The 20450-nt window shown below is 36.3% G+C and overlaps 2 protein-coding genes across 2 annotated transcripts; one reads left to right on the top strand and one right to left on the bottom strand.

Moving 5' to 3' along the window:
• Nucleotides 1-5917: 5917 nt before the first annotated feature.
• Nucleotides 5918-8194, bottom strand: LOC103447761 (large ribosomal subunit protein uL29). The gene is made up of 4 exons (XM_008386961.4): nucleotides 8072-8194; nucleotides 7834-7969; nucleotides 7591-7747; nucleotides 5918-6162 (listed from the first exon to the last, which is right to left on the bottom strand). The coding sequence occupies exons 1-4, from the start codon at nucleotides 8073-8075 to the stop codon at nucleotides 6088-6090; spliced, it is 372 nt and encodes a 123-aa protein (XP_008385183.1). The 5' UTR covers nucleotides 8076-8194; the 3' UTR covers nucleotides 5918-6087.
• Nucleotides 8195-17001: 8807 nt separating this feature from the next.
• LOC103447760 (protein SODIUM POTASSIUM ROOT DEFECTIVE 2) lies at nucleotides 17002-18642 on the top strand. Its single transcript, XM_008386960.4, has 3 exons — nucleotides 17002-17686; nucleotides 17781-17856; nucleotides 18265-18642. The coding sequence occupies exons 1-3, from the start codon at nucleotides 17090-17092 to the stop codon at nucleotides 18420-18422; spliced, it is 831 nt and encodes a 276-aa protein (XP_008385182.1). The 5' UTR covers nucleotides 17002-17089; the 3' UTR covers nucleotides 18423-18642.
• The last annotated feature ends 1808 nt before the right edge of the window (nucleotides 18643-20450 follow it).

The following is a 20450-nucleotide window of genomic DNA, read 5'->3' as shown; positions in this document are numbered from 1 at the left end:
TTTGTCAGCAAGCCTTCATCCATTAACCGCTCGACCTAAGCAGAAGTACTCAATTCCTTCTCCTTGAAGCATTTTACACGATTGACTTGTCTTTTAGCTCTCTGATGTTGATCCCTGAGAGCCCTCAATTTCTCAAAGAAAGAGAAAAAAGAATCATGTTGAGTTTTGGATAACTGGCCGGCCTTGAAAAGATTTATCGTAACTTTTTCTATATCATAAAGAGCCTTAAGGCTGAACGAAGCTGCGAAGTCTTTCTTTATCCAATCTTGGAAAGCTTGACGTTGTTCTTGAAAGCCAGAAGGTTCAGAAGAACGCTTTGAAGATTTCAGCCTCGTTTCAAGTTGTCCATTCTTCAAAAAGTTCGGGCAAATCGACAGTTGTTGAGAATGAAGGGGAGGGGTTCGTACTCCAGTATCTTCTAAGGGAGTAGTAACCGTTGATGAGGCGACTTCAGTCCCGGTCTTCTCAATTTCAGGGAAGGAAATCCATGTATCTCTAGAAGTTGAAGAAGGCCGAGGGAGCTCCGTTTTATACACCACACGTGGGGGAGACTTGCTTGAAGCCTCTCCTATGGCCTGCTGTGAGAACCAAAGAAGACTAGATTAAGGCAAGAAAAACAGTTAAAAAGTTTAAAGCGGAAATGAACTGTGGGAAGAAGAAATATGCCTGAATGGGCTCGAGGGTTTTGAAAGAAAGAGTATCAGCTCCTGTTTGAGGAGGAAAATCACTATCACCAACAGGGGAAGAAAAAGTTGTGCCCGAACCTTCACCAATGCCCTAAGAGTATCCAGGGATTATGGCAATTGTTAATAAACAGGTATGAGAAGAGAACAGAAAGAAGATATATCTATACCTGAGTGAGGGGAGAAGAAAGAGGTTTATCAGTGGTAGCTATTGGGCAAGGTAACACTTGCAAAATAACTACCTTTAGGGTCACAGGGATTTCATGGGCTACGGGTTCTTCAAGTGTTACCGCTGGTGGTTGTCGTGCTTCATGCATCGGGGATGGCTGGAGGAAGTATAAATGGAAAGTTAGTACGGGCATAGTGTATGGAAGTTCAATATCAAAACAACTGCTCACCAAACTGCTTTCTTCATTTACAAAATGCAACATAACTCCTATTGCTGGGTTAAATTGAGAATATTGAGTTACATCCAGAGCAGAAGGAGAAATAGAAGACTTTGGAGGGGAACCTTGGCTAGGCAAGGGGGCAGATACCCCAACCTGGAGGAAAGAGAAAGGAAGAAAGAAAGAAAGAAGTTCGGTCAATTATTCCAGAGACCTCAGGCAGAAGAATCTTTCTTCACTTACGGCCTAATCAAGCAAATCATGTTCAAAGATAAAAGAAAAGCAAGGGAGATCATGCAAATGAAAATACAAGCAAATACCTCACGCCCCTGAGAATGGCCTTCTGTAAATCTTCAGCTCTTTGATGTATTTCAGTTCCCAATGGACCCTCCTTAGGTGTGATAGTTAGTTTCTTAGAAGTATGAAACCCTGATTTCAAATAGAGCAGGGATAATCAGATAAGAAGGGAGGCAGTCTAATTGAAGAAAAGCAAAAAACTTACTTGAAGATTTTTTCTTCGTTATGCCTGTCTTAGAGACTGGAGCTGAAGAAGCTGAAGACTTAGAAGCTTGGATAGTCCTCGCTCTCTTACTCCTTCTGGTGGGAGTTGGCCGTTTAGATTTGGGTGGTGATCCAGGTTCAAATTCTGAAGTCTCGACCACGACTACTTTTCTCCGTTTAGAAGCCTTGATGTTTGCTTTGGGTACCTCTTCAGCATTTGAATCCCCAAAAGACTCAGAAACATCTCCGCCTACTCCAGCTTCTCGCATTTGAGCTTCTACTGCGGCTCCATGAAGAACTGCTGCATCAGCTAACCATCTTCTGATTTGATGGATACCGTTTCGACATCTACTTGAGCTGCAGGATCAAGGAAAATAAGACCAAATAACTTTAATCTCAAAGAAAGGCATGATCAGGACAGGGAGAGAAATACCTATAAGAAGTAACCGGTTCTTCTGCTGAATCATTTCCTTCCAGTTTTCAAGCTCATCCGAACTTGGGTATGACTTAAGAGAAAGTTGACAAAAGAGACGGTTGTGAGTTTCTCGCAAATCTCCTCCATATTTCTTGGTCCATTTGGCTTCCCATCAGGTGGAGAAGAGTGAAGTACATTCGAAGTTCAAAACTATGGACTTTCGGGCAGCCTGATTCATAACTTCAAGACTTCGTCGGGTAGCTCGAAAGGTCACCTCTGAAGGGGATGGTAATCGGAAAGAAGTACCACAATGGATAAAGTAAAAAAAAAGGGTAGGAATGGCTTGCCTAAAGCCTAATTGCCTGCTACAAAAATTAGAGTGATACACTTCCAATCCTCGATCATAACGGTTACCGCGAACTCCCAGGCTATGTCTCCTTGTTGAATACAACTGATGAATTTCTCCCTGCAAAATGAGGTGGCATCTTCTCCGGGAGCATCTTGGAATGCTTGATCAAAGAACCAGGGATATCTCCTCAAAACTCAAACGCCCCACTCCAGGTATGATCGGGTTCTGCAAATCTTGAAGAAATAAAAACAGGCAAAAGTAGAGTGATCTGTGGGAGTAGTTTCAGCTAGGATTTGGGCATGAGCTACACCTTATGGGAATTCTAAATTACTGGCCCGAAATTCTGGGAAATACCATTGGAGCCATATTTGGATCATCCATATGGGTCCGTTCAGATTAGTTTCAAATGGTTCACCTTGAGTCATTTCAAAAAGGAGATGATAAAGATGAGAAAGAAGAAATGGACATGTGGCTACATCATCAAAGTTATGAAGGGCTTCTACTAAGGGGATCCATTCAACCTTCACCCCTTTAGATTTATTTGGGGATACATGCTTGTCAAGCCAGTATAAGAGGAAATACATATGTTCCTAGTCTTTGTTAGCAGAAGATGAATCAGCACCAAAATTCTTCTTGACAAAGGGGATAAATCCCTTGAAGGAAGTCCCGTAACTCTTAAAGGTTGCAAAGTTATATTCCAATTGAAGAAAAGAGGCGGAGGGACTAGAGCTTTCAGCGATTGAAGAAGAAGAGGGAACCAGTCTTGGGTGACATCTACAATCCTACCCGATGGTCTTAGCCCGAAAACTTGGGCCATATCTAGAATAGTCGGAGACATGGGACCCATGCGAAAATCAAAAGTATTCGTGCCCGAATTCCAGAAGAAAAAAACAAAAAAAGTAGCAAACAGTTCAGGCTTGGGAATAATGGTAGTTTTTGAAAGCATTAGTAGTTCGTAAATACCATTGTTCATCCACTTTTTCTTAAAAATTGGCTCTAGTTTATCAATCCACTGAGTCCAAGATGGGTCGTTCATTAGGGGAAAGCCACGACGGTATGATGACCACTTAGCTGAAGAGATGCCCGACTTAGCCAAGAAAGGGTTAGGGGTAAACCAGTTACTCCTGGGCATATTATTCTTTATCACAGCAGGGATATGAGAAATCCATGCAGGACCCAACGATTATACCCCATGAGCTTCAAAGAAAAGTTCAGAACACAAACCTGCCTGAGGGCGATGCAATCCGTTGAGTAAACGGTGTAAAGTAGCGATGCCTTCACCAGATTCGTATGATAGTTGGGCTTGGCCGGATCCTGAAGCCATTTAATAAGTTCGAAAGAAACGTGATGAGAAGATGACAAGGGTAGAAGCTATGGAACAAAGAGCCAACGGAAGTTTGAAGTCTGAAAGAAATAGAGTATCTGGACGAAGGGATACAAGTTCCAGGAGCAGGTATACAGGCATGCGACTATTCAATCAATATTGGCGCCTGAAATTCCAGCCTGAATATTAATTGAAGGGGACACTGTTTGGGATAAAACTTGAACTTTGGGTTAAGAAGAGGTTAGCCCAAAAGAAAGCCCAAAATGAGGTTCAGAAGAAGGAAAAGTCCAAGGCCCAGCCGAAGTCTAGAAGCAAGAAGGGGCTTGTTTCTCGACCAGGTGTAGCTCATTTAAACTACCTGCTCACCTACCTAGGGGTCAAGTGGTATAGACCAGCCAACTAATCAGCCCAAAAGTACTTTACAATGGCAGTACAAGTAAAAAGTTAATGAGTCATTGCCCTTTAGATGCATTCGGGCAAAATCAACACTGCAGACAGCCAAGCCAAATCATCTATAAAAGGAGGAAGAAAAATCAGAGACAAAGGCACTCAATCAAACAAACAAATACAAGCACAAACTCTGCTCAAACCAGATTTGCCTTCACGAAGCTGTAGTAAGCCCCCAATCTTCATCCCTTTCGGGATCAACCTTCACCAGAAATCCTTTGTAAAAGCTCTGATACCTTGTTTAAATCTTACTGTAGTATCGATCACCTCATATAGATTCATCTTCCAATCTCCCTTTCTAGCATTCGAACACTCTGTAAATCACAAAGAGAGGAAGTTGCAAGACGATCAGTCTTGCCCGACAAGGTGAAACCTTGCCCGACCTCCTTTGTTGTTGTCTTTCATTCATAGATCTAGTACTGTGATGTATGTTTTCATCTGCATCCAAGTTATTGCTAGCCAGTTTATGATTAAAAGACTTCTAAGTTCTAATCATTCGGGCAGACAAGATTGACCAATTAAAAGTCCTTAGTCTCAAGGCATAAAAGAACTTTATGTGGACTCAACCCATCCACGACAATCTTTGATCACCAGAAGTCCGAAGTTACTTAGGGCGCAAGTAATTGGCTTATTCTCTAGTTTTACTTCTGTTATATCATAATTCCCACAGAACGCTTGAGTATAGAATTAATTCTGATAGGAAGCCTTAAGGCCTATACCTAAGGCCCGACAAAGGCACCTATTTGACTTTATTCTGCTCTGCAGGCTCGGGTAATTAATGTATAACGGGAGTGATATGTACGATAATGAAACAACCCAAATGTGTTCAAGTATTCGGTTAGTTTTGACGGGAAGCCTCAAGGCCTACACCTAAGGCCTCATAAAGGCACATTTCATAACTAACTGGGTCGCTCGGGCATATATATATATATACACCATAAAACTTAACATCGATTTTACATCTGTCATGCTAAAGATAACACTGGCACGCCTGGATTCTTAAGGTTAATTTTGATTGTGAGACTCAAGACCTACACCTAAGACCTTACAAATGCACCTTTCAGAATTAACTCTAACCTTCTCTTACAGCCCGTTAATAAGCAGAAGCCCGACAGACGATATCAACCGGCACCAACCTCTTAGGGAGTTGTGTGCTCGTTGGCCAGATAACCTCCTCACTGGATATTCCTCTAGACGAACAATTTCTTTAAGGATATGGTTTTACTCAACATAAATGCTCTGTATTTCTTTTTGACAGAGTGAAATTTATAAGGACGGAAATTTAAACTCAAGTGTAAGTGGTCGAACACCCTAAACCCTCACAAAATCACAACACATTGCTTTTGATCATGAAAAATATTAAAACTATGTTGGGATGAAGAAATTTAAAATTACTAAGGAATTTTAAAATGATGGTAATTAAAATAACAGGATTTTATTTTCTAGAATTTGTGAATTTTCTTGTTTAGTTAACCTAAAAGAACAATAGAATTGAATACGGAATTTGTTATTTTTAAACTCTCAATCATAGAAATTAGGAAATAACACATATTTACATAGAATTTAAATTTCAGAATTAGAGGTACCAAATTCCAAGTTTTTTTCCACGAAAAAATTTAAATTTCTATGTTTATGAATCCAAACAAAGAAATTGGCGCATCTCAATTTATAAATTCTAACTTTTATCAATTTGGCTGACAAGAAGAGCCCAACAGACTCAACTCGCGAGAGCAAACAGATTCGAATGCATCTGGTTCTGTTGATTTAATGACAACTAAACCTCTGATAATCCGATGGCAAACGATCAAACAATAAACGAAATGAAAATCAGCATTAAAATTCTGGATCAACAAAATCATCTTTGGGATGGCGCCTACGTACGTAGATAAAATTACGGAAAGAGTTCAACATTTTAAACTGATGTCCTTGGAATACCATATAACGGGTGAAACTCTCAATTCCCTTCAAATCTGGATCCATAATCATGCCTTGATTGCGTACTTCCTCGATGGGTAGTACATCTCCTTTTTCTTCTCCCTTTCTGTCTTCAAAGATGCCTACAAAAACACAATTTGACAACCGAATTAGGATAAAAATATATTGCCATAAAATTTAACATTGATAATTATTCTGACAGCTACAATACTGCGGAGAGGGCTAAAGGCTAGTTTGGTATTGCTGTGCTTTGAAAAAAAATTACTGGGAGAATAAGCGGATGTGCTGTGAGAATAAGCGACTGTGAAATAAATCAGCAGAGTGTTTGTTAAACTTTTTTGTAAAAGTGCTTTTGAAAAAAAAAAACAGTCTGATAGTGGGTCTTTTCATTAAAAGAGCACTGTAGCTCCGTGTGCTTTGAAAAAAAGCCAGTTTTCCAAAGCTGCAAATAGCAACTTCAGCTTTTTCCTTTGATTTCAACTTATTCTCACAGCAGCTTCCAAAATAAACCTTTTTTTTTCAGTTTACCAAACACCTAAAATCCTCACAGCTTTTTTTCATGAGTGTTTTTTTTAAGCACCTCACTCCCAAACCACCCCTAAGCAAGGGTAACCTACAGTTCATGTTACGAACGAGAGAAAGGTGGAGAGAAAGAGGTGGGCAGTGATAGACAAAACAATGCAGCAGTTCACATACACCAATAGCTCACTATGAACCATACGATAATGCAGAAATAGAAGTTAAACCGAAAAACTCCATAGAGCAAGGACAAGCTTAATAAATCTAAATAGTTGCCAAGAAGAATTCCATTCCGCAGTACTGGAATCAAATAAGATCCTGGTCAAAAAAATAAATCTACTCGCAAGACCATATTAACCAGACAGAAAATAAATTTGTTTTCAAGTAAGTCATCAAATAGAAGAAATGGTCTCCAATATGATTGCAAACACCAACGAAGACTAGACCTTGAATTTCAAACAAGGCCACGTAGTAGCCTAACCTGAGATAGAGATTCTCTAGCTCCACTCCATGTCACAAGTAAATGTGAGCTTATTAGCTAAAGGTAGATTTGAGATAGCGCTTCTAGTCAAGTCAATTAATTGCGGGATCATATCGAAAAACCATTAAATTTTGCCTTTTCATTTTAACCATGAGCAGGCCAAACCAAAGTTAAACAATTGAACCTAGATCCTAATGCCTAAATGGTATACGAACTATTGAATTAAAAGAATAAAACATCTAACATATACCAACACATATTAACTTACATTCATCCCAATACAATTAGTCTCGGTCTCTAACACAGTCCGTTTACTTATCTCTCACAAGACACACGTCGATAAGCTAATGTAAAAATATTAAAGGGGTTGTCAACAAAACAAAGAAATGCATATCATATTCAAGCAAAGGAAAAACATAACAAAAGTATACTCGTAGACTTTCCTAAATAATCACAACTCTTAAGCAAATGGGCAGCTTCCCAAATCACAGCGCAGAAAATATCAATGAAAACCGAAATCGGGTTTTACAGGGATGCAGATTAGCCGTACCTGGTGCTTGGTGAGACGCCTCCTGATGGCCCTGGTCTTCTTGGGACGCAAATCGAGGGGAAGGAGCTTCTTGTTCCTGTAGACTTCTCTAAGAGCCGCCTTTTGCTTCTGGGACATCACTGTCAACACCTGAGCGATCGAAAGCCTCACCACCTTGCTGAAATCACAAAAAACAAAAAAATTGAACAAAAATTCCACAAGTCAATCAATCAATCAATATAATGAGAGAGAGAGAGAGGATACATTTTGGAGAGTTTGTTGGGGGCTCCACCGGTGACCTTGGCGACCCGGAGAAGAGCGAGCTCTGCCTTCAGATCCTTCAGCTGAGCCAAAAGATCTGCCTTGGTTTTGTGCCTAAGTTCATGGACCTTAATCCTCGCTATTACATCAACAAAATTAAGAAAATAAACTAAATTAGAACGACCCAGATTCGATTTCAGAAGAAATTAAACGAGGAATATGAGAATTTGGCAGATCGTACCCATTGCTGCTGCAGTCGGTGTTGCTCGCTTTGGACGAAGAAGGTGGAGACGGGAAGTGTCACCCTAGAACTTGGCTGCGGTTTTAATAACCATATGTTTCTAAAACCCTAATCTGTGGTACTTTTTGGTCTTTTCACCATTAGATTTGGGCTTCAAGTGATTGTGGATCGTTGAGCCCATTGTCCATTTGGGTCCTTGAAGTGGATATGGACTTGGGCCAATCGGGTCTTCAGCTCTATTACCACCTCTCCCTTTGGAAGGAAAATAACCCTAAATTAGATGGACGTTTATAAGATCTAAAGACAACTTACTAAGGACCTCTTTTAGGGTTAATGGTTAATGAGTTTAAACCACATTTGTAGACACCAAAGTTATAATAAACTTTCCATTGTTGTACTCAAAGTTAGATGGTTGATTGTAAGGTATTGGTAGCTGAAGTGTTTATAAAAACATTTAAATTTGCACATGAGGTTCGGCCTTCAATTTCCTGGTACACAACGCTTCTTGCATATAACAAAAAAATCGTAGATGGAAGCAATAACCTTTTTCCATATCAAACTTTGGTAGGTATTAGACGGTAAGGTAAATGATGGTAATGAATGGTTGTGTGATCGGGACGACATTGATTGATTTTCAAATTAAAGAACAAAATGATGAGTTGTGACAATTTCATACACCATTTATAATAAAGGAAAACTAATAAAAATGGCTTGAAAACTTTGAGTTTTAACGATAATGACAAAATAAAGAGTAAAATGAATAGTATCATAATTGACTTTTTAGTGTAAAAATATGGTTTTTCGTTAAAGTGAACAATACCGAGAACTTTTCGTTAAAGTTTCCTAATAATAAATCCTATATGTTTTTAGTTTTCATGCATTTTTTGTGATTGAGATTCAGTGAAAATATTTTGTTTTTAATTTTAATTTTGTATATTTTCCTTACACACTCTATCTATCTTCATTCAATTCTTTCTTGTATTTCCTCCCTATCTTTAATCTGAAAAGAAAATCTAAGATTTAAAAATAAAATAGTTATGAATTATCCTAATTAAGAATAGAGATCCTGGACTTGACCGTTCATAAAGGTCCAAGAATGTTACTCCATATATACCAATACAAAAAGATAAATAATAAAGGTTTTAAAGTTATCAACAAATATCAACAGTTGAGGCGAATTACAGGTTCGTATTTCACACGGCTCGTTCTGTTCAATTCCTAGCGCTGATTACACAATAATGGCTAAAAAAAGTTGAAATGCATTTTTGAATCTTTTCGACCATAAAAAAAGTGAACTATCGTAACTTCGTCACCAATTGTTTCATTTTTTAAGAACAAAAAAAAGTTGTCTGCAAATAAAAAGACAAAAACAAAGCATAAGATTGCATGCTTGCTTGGGTGATTTCATTAATATTCACAGATACCAAGGTATTAAATATCGATGATATCGGAAATAACGGTAGTCCGAAAACACGGAAATATCGATAGAAATATCGGGATATTATCGATATAAAAATAATATGGAAACCACGGAAATTGTAAGAAAAACTTGGAAATTTTTATTGAAACTTTGCAGGATGTTTATTTAGTCAATTATCTATTAGTTTATCACAAAAAAATTGAAAGGAAATGCATTGCATGATGGATTTAACATTATCAAGTTGATTATATAGCGAGCTGGCAAATATTGTGAGTGTAGAAAATATATAGTAATTAATTAAAGAAGTTTAAACACACCATAATCATTTATATATAATGAATTAGTACAATATTTTACACTTTATACATTGCATGGTAAGATACATGAGTGACTTAGTACCACATAGAGTTCCTATGAGGTTCATAATTTTGACTATCTTCATCATCTCTATGTGTAGAGTAAGTGTATTGTGAAGAGTAGTCATCAAATGATAAATCCTCAAAATAGTTTTGCATGTAATTGTTAACATGCCACCCATATGGATCCGAGATGAATTATCACCATTTTTTTTACAGAAAATAGATCCGCAAACTAAACACAATCCAAAAAAAAATTTAATTTTGTTCAACAAAAGATTTAAGAGAACCAAAAATTTTAATTTTGTTCAACAAAAGAAAAGAACATTAATGTTTTTGTTATAGCATGTGTTGAAACATTGGATCCCCTTTCAATTGTCTTGAGCCATGAGCCACTCTCATTTTCAAACCAACCCGTGTAGAAAGAAAAAGGAGATGCTTTTCAGATTCCCAACCACTCTCTCACTCCCTCACCCTATCTCTCTCTCTCTTTTCCCGAGTCTCTCTCGGACCCCTCACTCTCTCTCTCAGTTCTCAACTCTATCTCTCTCTCGAACTCTCGTTCTCTCACTCCATTTCCCCGATCGCACCCACACCCAGGCACACCCAAAATCGTCCACCCCGATGCCAGCGCAACATCTCCACCACCCTCCTGAACTCTCCCTCCCTCTCCTCCGTCTCTGGGAAGCATGGCGACGCGCAGAGGACTCCATTTCCCCGATCGCACCCACACCCAGGCACACCCAAAATCGTCCACCCCGATGCCAGCGCAGCATCTCCACCACCCTCCTGAACCCTCCCTCCCTCTCCTCCGTCTCTAGGAAGCACGGCGACGCGCAGAGGAATCCTGATGACCCCAAGGACACCCAACCCATATTCCGGCCACCTTCGGAGAAAATGGATTGCTCATTTTGATGGGTCTGAGCGTGGATTGCAGAGAAGGGCGCATATCTTGGCAGCTGTGACGACGGAGCCTCGGCTGCCGTTGCGACGACGGAGCCTCGAGGATATTATCGCTAATATCGCGATATTATCGTTAATATCACGATATTTTGATGAAAACCCGTTGGATACCTATTAAAATATCGGTAACGTGAAAAACCGATAATATCTGCGAAATATTATCGGCATTTCGGACATTGACAGAAACACAAGAAGTAGCTTTTCTGAAAGAAGATAGACATTTGAACAATAAGAAAGAAGAGAGACAAATTTGCAGCAGTCACATCAAGGATTCTCTGGTAGCAATCAGCTTACTCAGTTTTAAAACAAAACTGTACGTAAAAGCAAAAGATACCTTAGAAAAAGAAGGAAATTTAAAACAACTAAAGGCGCTTAGGCCTTAACCCTCCCATTAATTATGATGAAAGGCCCCATCTTTAATCGCGTGATTATAAAACAAAAAGCACACAACATATTACAAATGTTTAACCACGTGATTAGAAGGTCCACAATGTAAAAGTCAAATATATTTTGAATTATACAAGTGATTAAGTGAGAACAATATTGATGTGATTAATATCTTTATTAATATTGTAGCAAACTAATTCTGTGAGCGTAATTGAACTCAAATTCAAACCATCCATTGAAAACCCTAAATTTCGAAGTTGAAGGAATATGTTAGGACACGGTTCCAATATCTAGTAAGCCAAGTATGCACCTGACCTTCATAGTGCACATCTGCAGTATATGATTGCCCTTAATTCCCATCATAAAAATATAATAAACACGAGAACATTTGTTTTAGTAGTAGTCTAGGTTAATTTTTTTTTGTTTCCCTTCGACTGTACGAACAAAAACAAAACAATAGCAGAATTGGATCCCCTCCTGAGCAAATGGTGGGGATTCTCATGACCACACAACATGGGCCGTTGGATTTTGATCCAACGGCTACAAACAGGGGTCCCTCTAAAAGTTATAATAATTATAGTCGTTTGATCAAAATCCAACGGCCTGTATTGTGTGGTTATGAGAATCCCCCACCATTTGCTCATGAGGGGATCCAATTCCAACAATAGCATCAAGAAGTAAGATGACTCAAATGTTTGATTGTCGTGCATCTCCAACAGTACTAGCTAAATTTTTGTTATTGTAACTAGCCAAATGACTCAAAATGTTAATTTGGCTAGCCACCACCTTCAACAATATTAGCTATTTTAGCTTACATTCTTCTTTTGCATGTGGTTTAATATTCTAATGGATAAGGTGTTAGGGTTTTCACGCATACATCCCGGATTCAAAACTCTTCCTCTTCTATGTTCACAAAATCAAGACAGCTCGTCATTTGGCTAGCCTGTCAAAGCCTTCTTTTCCTGTAAGCTTTCCATAGAAACTAATTAGAAGGAAATTCATCTTTGCAATTCCCAGCTAATCAGAAGGCAGCGTTGGTCGTACTTGTGGTTTACAACTTTTGCATCTCCATCTACAAAAAGATGTCGCCAGAGGATTGGGGGCGCAAAATGCACTGTTTTATGGAACACAAGCCAGCCATTTAGCCCATTTTCCATGCGTAATCATGACAAAGTGCCTCACAATTAAATAACAAATAGTACCAGCTAAATTGAATTAGGATCAAACATTCTATGTGATCAGCAAGCACTTATATGCAATGCTGTATAGTAAACTGCAGCAAAATTGAATTTATATTTGAGGAATGCTAACAACATACCTTTTTATTAGGATGATTTCTTGAAGAGTTGATTGGCCAATCCTTAGAGCAGCTCCACCGTTGTGGATAGCCTGGTGGACCGGGGAGGTTTTCAATCAAATTGCCTCCCCTTCTTACTCTAGCCCATGCGGGTGATTGGGCTGAGGGGGGCCCGAGTGAAAGGACGAGCTCGAATCGTAGGCCCAAGTGCCTTAGGGCAAGTTGATGCAAGGCTGACGTCAGCCACATTATAAAATTAATTAAAAATAAAAAAAAAATTAATAAAAAAAATGTAAAAGTAAAAATATTTTTACTTGAATACAAATGTAAAAAATGTAAAAATATTTTTGGTAAAGTCCATTACAACTGGTGCCCCGGCGAGTGGTGGAGCCCACGGAGCCCAGACAGCTTCCCAGGTCATTCTTGCTAGCCCATTGTGAGGTTAAGTCCACCCCTTTCTCATTTATGTAGATAATATCGTTTGTTAAAAAAAATCTAATTATACATTACTTTATAATAATAATAATAATAAGTGAATAATAACTACCTCGACAACGTTTGAACGGGTAAAGTTGCACTAAAGCAGTTACTTTCATGCAATGAAAATTGATTGCCTAGGCCTCCTATCCCTTACAGAGGGGTAACAGGTGAAGTTGCTCTTATAGATTGAGTTATGGTGAATATAAACCAACAAATTAAAGGATGTAATAAGAAAGATTCTTTTGAAATAATAAGAAAGATTCTTTTGAGCTGAGGATCACATGCAGGTAGATCCAATGTTAATGATTTAATATGCAAAATTATAAGTGTGTTTTAAGCGGTTAGATTATCATTCTTTAACCCACTGCCACCTTCTTCCAGTTACACGAATTTGGCACCATTAATTCAACCATTATTGACCATTGCCTTGTCGCTTATTCCGGGATTAGGGTAGCATTTTAAACTCCAAAGAATATAATTATTTTGAAGTTCATGATTGTAAGAAGTGGACATAAGTTTACAGCCTTTCAATCTTGTTTTTTTGTTTCAATGTCTTGTTATATCAAGTTAAAAAAAAAAAAAAAAAAAAAGATCGATGCATACAAATTTAGAGATCTAGTCCAATGATGCTTAAGGCTACTAATGTTCGATTAGCATAACACCTACCTTGGAAAAGAAGTGTCGAGTAATTTTCTTTTAAAAAAAAATTAAGAGAGATTTTAGATGCTGTTCTTATTTATCAATATTCTTTAACTAAAACCTTGTTGGTTTTCAATTTTTTATCTAAGTCCCTGAAATTAATGTGATAATTAAATTCTATTTATGTTACTATATTTTTTAAATTAAAAATTGGAATTTATAGTTGTTTATGTTAATGAGATATTAAATAAAAACCCATAATTTGTGGGATTAAAAATATTAAAATATAAATTATACTATTGTGTGTGTGTGTGTGTGTGTGTAAACATGGGATAGGTACATTCATCAAAATTAACAAAAAAATTATTGTACCAAAACATGGGTACATTCTTCAAAACCACACAAAAAAATAATAGATATTAGGATTAATAACATTAGTAAATTTCTCCGATAAAACTTGATATGGATACATTTTCAAAATCAATGAAAAAGAATGTATCCAAGTAATGTGATTGTGAAGCTCTATGTTTGTATTCTAACAATTTGTTCTACGTTGTGAAGCTCTATGTTTAATCCCACAAATTATGGGTTTTTATTTAAAATATCATTAACATAAACAACTATAAATTCCAATTTTTAATTTAAAAAATATAGTAACATAAATAGAATTTAATTATCATATTAATTTCAGGGACTTAAATCAAAAATTGGTTTTAGTCAAAGAATATTGATAAATAAGGACCGCATCCAAAATCTCGGAAAAATTAGTATCCGGTCCCTAGTTACTAATGTTTATTGACTGAAACCTTATTAGTTTTTAGATTTTCATCCAAGTCCCTAGCATTAATATAATAATGAATTTACATGTCAGTTACATGATTTTTTAAAATAAAAATTAATAATTGATTTAGGATTTAATACTCACACCTTTATTAAACTTCTAACTAATTTTTAATCCAAAACATTTCCAAAATAAATAAAAAATTAGAATAAGTTTGTACCCATTAGTCTTTTTAAAAAATGTTTTCAATTTATTAATCTTATATGTTGTCACATCCCAGTTTCTAGAAACTCACACGAGAACTTCTCAGTGGGGTCACCCATCTTGAGACTGCTTTCGCCCAAACTCGCTTAACTTCGGAGTTCCGATGGAATCCAAAGCTAGTGAGTTCCCAAAAGGCCTCGTGCTATAGAGAATGGAGCATGTACATATAAGGCACATCACCCCCTTTATGTTGGTCGATGTGAGATCTAACAATCCATCCCCCTTGGTAGCCCGACATCCTCGTCGACACACTCGCACTGAACAACAGAGTGGTTCTGATACAATTTTGTCACATCCCAGTCTCGACTTAGTCGAAGAACGATATTGTCCGCTTTGGGCTCCGGCCACGCCCTCACGATTTTGTTTCTAGGAACTCACACGAGAACTTCCCAGTGGGGTCACCCATCATGGGATTGCTCTCTGCCATACTCGCTTAACTTTGGAGTTCCGATGGAATCCGAAGCCAGTGAGTTCCCAAAAGGCCTCGTGCTATAGGGAGGGGAGCATGTACATATAAGGCACATCACCCCCTCTCCGTTGGTTAATGTGGGATCTAACATATGTACCCATTCATGTAATTTAAAAAAAAAATTAATCTTAAAATGTTCCCATTCTTAAATATACCAATTTGTTATACGTAAAATGTATCATTTTTTGCTAGCAAAAAATATGTACCTTTTTTTCTATATAAAATCTATTCAATTTTTTTCTAATCCATTTTTAAACTTATATGGATACATTCTTTTTCTTTGATTTTGAAAATGTATCCATGTCAAGTTTGATCGAAGAAATTTACTAATGTTATTAATATATATTATTTTTTTGTGTGGTTTTGAAGAATGTACCTATGTTTTGGTACAATAATTTTTTGTTAATTTTGATGAATGTACCCATGTTTATACACACACACACACACACTAATATAATTTATATTTTAATATTTTTAATCCCACAAATTATGGGTTTTTATTTAAAATCTCATTAACATAAACAACTATAAATTTCAATTTTTAATTTAAAAAATATAGTAACATAAATAGAAATTAATTATCACATTAATTTCAGGGATTTAGATCAAAAATTGAAAACCAATAAGGTTTTAGTAAAAAAATATTGATAAATAGGGACCGCATCCAAAATCTCCATTTTTTTAACACAACTTTTGACACATGTTTTTGTGAAGCCCATTAATGTTTTGTAACGCTTTAAACCGTTTATCTTTTAGAACATCATTTATAGATTATCATTCCAAAAAACTAGACAAATCCAAACCATGAAGACATACATTTGTAATGAAGAAAATTGAAGAATACGGTTCTACATAGAAAACTCTAAACCCTAAATTTAACCGTCATATAGTTTCAGATTTAGGTGATTTTTGGTAATCATAATCTTTGAGGGTATATCTAAAATATAGATGATTCAGATTGTTGAAATACATTACAACGTGTGTCAAAAATAGCATATAGAATATATATACGTCTCATCATATGTATGTATGTATGTATGTGTGTGTGTACACACACACATATATATATATGAGAAAACCAAATGTGATTCGCACCCAACTAACGCCAACCATAGGCTTATTAATGCAATATATAGCAAGAGTCAAATGTTAAACATTTGTTCTTAAAAAATGAATGATAGAAAACATAAAAGTAAATAAAAGAAACAATGATGTACCAATAATAGAACTAGCTGCATGCTACTTTACAGAAATAGCTGAGCTAGCTCATGGTACGAGTAGTGGTTGTAATCATACCACATAAAGATTAACGCAACTTTAATCAAATTGCACCTTTCAATTAAAACGGAAAATAATATTTCCAATAAAAAATTTCACAACTTTAAACTTTGACGACTAGATTAATCACATATCTTCTCATTTTCTAAAGTACCATCATCTTCTCTAGCATTTCCGAGTCATTTTCTTTTTTCACCCATTGATAATGTATCAAACGTCTATTAGATGGATGATTTACTTTTAAACACGCGATAAAAGTTTATTAGACGGATGATTTCTAAAATAGTGCATTGATTGCAAAAGAACATATTTTCCTTCTATTTAATGATGTGGAGAGATTTTTTAGTATGCCTGGAATACGGGATGGTACAGTATGCCTGAAATATAAGGTGGTACAACACATGGAATTATACAATTAGATACACTGAGAAAAAAATTTCTACTAATTATATGATAACATGTGACGTACTCCGTACCTAACACAATTAAAAATCTATCCATGATGTGGGGAACGATTAGTACATCTTTTTTCTCTCTCTGTATTCTCATCCACCAACTTACTTTAAAAGCAGACTAGTTGGCCTCATTTTAAGAAAATCGATCCTTGTATCACTCTTCTACTTCTCCCAAGTCTTCACCAAACAAAAGCTACCACATTTTATTCAAATTATTCTCCAATTAGCCATGAAAGGAATGGATATTTTCTGTGCATCTTCAGCTTCCACAGCCATTTGCTCTAGCCTGGATGCCTTGGTCCGCCGAGGCCCCAGACCCCTTGATCATGGTCCTTATCATCGTCTTCGTGATCACGATCAACGGAAAAACCAACCTCATCATCAAACTCACCATGCCCCCTGCTCATCTCAGTTACCTATTGATCCCAAACCATTTTACGAAATATGTAGAAAGAGTTTTTCTAGTGCACAAAGGCAGCTACGTACAAAAAGCTCTGCTGAGATACATGACTTAACAAGGACTAAGAGTACCAATGGCTCTTCTTCTTCTTCTCGGTTCCTCTCAAGTGACTCGCCCTTCATTGACAGGATAACGGAGCCCGATTGTAAGAATGTCTCTGCAGCTGCATTTGTTCCTCCTCAAGTACCCTCTAAGCCTAAAGACTCGATGAGCTCAAATGTTCCTCCTCAAGTACCTTCTAAGCCTAGAGTCTCGACGAGCTCAAATGTTCCTCCTCAAGTACCCTCTAAGCCTAGAAGGTCGATGAGCTCAAATGGTCATTGTAGTACCGTTTTGAAGTCTTCTTCTACTAGTTCTCGTCACCAGGTAACCTAATTTTCAGTTTAAATTCTTTTATTTCTTTTAGTTTTTGCTATTGGACAATTGAAGGCATGCATCTGAAGTTGTTCAACTATTGTAGGTTGTTGTTTTGAGGGTGTCACTGCATTGCAAGGGTTGTGAAGGAAAAGTGAGAAAACACCTCTCTAAAATGGAAGGTATAGTTAAATAGTATATGGAGAAAGAAAAACTACTTAAAATTTCGTATAAATTTGTATTATTTAAATAATTACATTTGTATATATTTCTTTGTAAGGATTAAAAAAAAAAAAGTTTATGTTTTCGTATTATGCGTTGTTTGTAGCGAGATGCAAAATAATATTCTCTTGTTAGAAATATTAATATGTTATGATTTGTAGTTTGTACAGTTTATTTTTATTTATTGACAATTCAAATCTTTCTTATTTATGCGTGTAAATGCTATATGCAACATCAATTGGGATGAAAAATTGAAATAATATATGATACTTATGTAATACTATGCTATATTTAAAAGCTATAACTTTTTATGGTTTTGAAAATTTAAAAAAAAAAAATTATAGTGGTTAATTGCTGAATTTCTGCAGGAGTGACTTCATTTAGCATAGATTTCCAAACAAAGAGAGTCACAGTGGTGGGGGATGTCACCCCATTAGGTGTGCTCTCAAGTGTATCCAAGGTGAGGAAATCCCAGCTCTGGCCTTCTCCAACATCACCATCACCATCCTCTCGGTTGCCAGCGTGAACTACTCCTGAACCCTAAATTAATTAAATCAGTTCTCTTTTTATGTTATATATTCTCTACCAAATTACAAGTTTCCAGGCTTGCGTGTTTGTGTAATTTGTATGATTATTATTTTTAACTAAATAATTGATCGTTAATCAATAATCAAGTTTAATATCTCATATGTAAATGCAAAACGCTATTATCTTTTTAAGGGATATGAATCAAAGTCTCTTTCTTATGTCCTTCTAAATTAATTATCAAGTTTGAAATCCTGCAACTTCTGTCAACTTTGAGTAAGGTTATCTTATTGTTTACACTTTCGATGTCAATAACAAATGCGACACAACATGGTCGTGCACTGCCAACATTCTATTGCTATTGTAACCTCTCGATCATGTGAAGCAGACTGAACCATTTCGCAGCCCCACATATCCACCACTTTACTTCTTCTGACTTTCAGTTTTGAGCACTGACTTTCAGTTTTGAGCACTATGACACACACACACACACACATATCAACCACCATATTTCAAATATTGTTTGACTCTTTGTAGAAAAATTATGTGACACGACCATGTATGACATACAAACATTTTCTAAGCTTTTAAAGCAACATAATTTTATATTAATCTGAATTTGATAGTTCGTATAATGTTTATATATCATACGCACTTTATGTTGATCTAACGGCTAAAGATTGTGTGTTATATATGTTTGTAGGCAATTTTTTTAACGATCACCATGCAAAGCATGCATTGAACATGTTATTGGAGAATCAAAGTTACTAGATTCAACCTACACGCATCAAACTTTTATATTAGATCTTTCGAAACAAATTAGTTATACCACATTATCATAGTTCAAGCAACATATATTTGAGCAATCAAACAAGTACCTTATCCGACTCATCTGAAAGGATTATTGCGTGATACTAGTTATACAACGCCAAAGTATATTCACAGTGTCACGTAGTAATTTTCCCCATCAACCACTTCCCCGCAACATATATTTGACGTTTGAGCATCTTGTGGCAAAATAGCAACAATGTGAAACATACAAACAATAGTGCGTCATGATAACGTTCGGAAACAGAGAAATGCATGCGGCGACCATATGGTCGGCACTCAAGGACAACATATTGTTTGGGACAAGAAGCACTTATTCTTTTTTTTTTCTTTCTCATTTCTTTTTCTATCCTCTGGATTGTACCATCACATAAGGAATGGTAAAGTGGTCACATATGTATTTAAACAAGATGAACTGCTAATTTAGTTCATGAATTATTACTTCAGAGAAAATCAGGTCGCTAAACTATTTTTTTTCAAAACAATAAGTCATTAAATTATAAAAATCTGCCAACTACATCCCTAATTTTATATTCGAAGCTACTATATTCAATTTTTCGTCAATTTAATTCACATTACTTGCATACGATACACTGTAGAGGTTAGATTGGTAGTTTTTCCTTAAAGAAATAGTGTATGAAGTTAACTTTAGAGAATACATTAGTAGTTTTTCATAAAGAAATAGTGTAAGAGGTTGGAAATTAATCTTCTTCAATTCTTTTGATCTGACGGTTGGAAATTAGGAAAGGAGTGTGAGAGGTAAAAATTGGTGTGTGGAGAGCACTACCCTTAAACAAAAGAGATCAGAATTTGGATGCAAGTAATGAATGCTATCTCTCTAACATGATTATCATAAATTAAAACGATCATTTAATCTAGTAGCACTCGATTTTAATGAATTTAAATCTCACATACAATAGTTACAGATCTAAGTTGATTTAGTAACATTCGATTTTTCATTAGTTCAAATCTCACAAACAACAACTACAGATCTAAATTATAATCTCTCTTGTACTTACCCCAATATGTCTTTCCTACAATGAACCAACTGAAGACTAGAAGTTATACCAACATTTTTTGTTGCAAGTCTATTAAATCAAAAGCATTCTTTCATGTCCTTGTTCTTGGTCGGGTTTGTTCCTTTTCTTTTTTGCTTTTTGAAACTATATTATCCATCTTTTCTTTGACCAACTATAATCAG

Source organism: Malus domestica, chromosome 11 (genome assembly GCF_042453785.1).
Source record: "Malus domestica chromosome 11, GDT2T_hap1".
In the NCBI taxonomy this organism is placed as follows: Eukaryota; Viridiplantae; Streptophyta; class Magnoliopsida; order Rosales; family Rosaceae; genus Malus; species Malus domestica.
The sequence above is the reverse complement of the archived record's forward strand: the minus strand, read 5'-3'. Positions and strand labels throughout refer to the sequence as shown.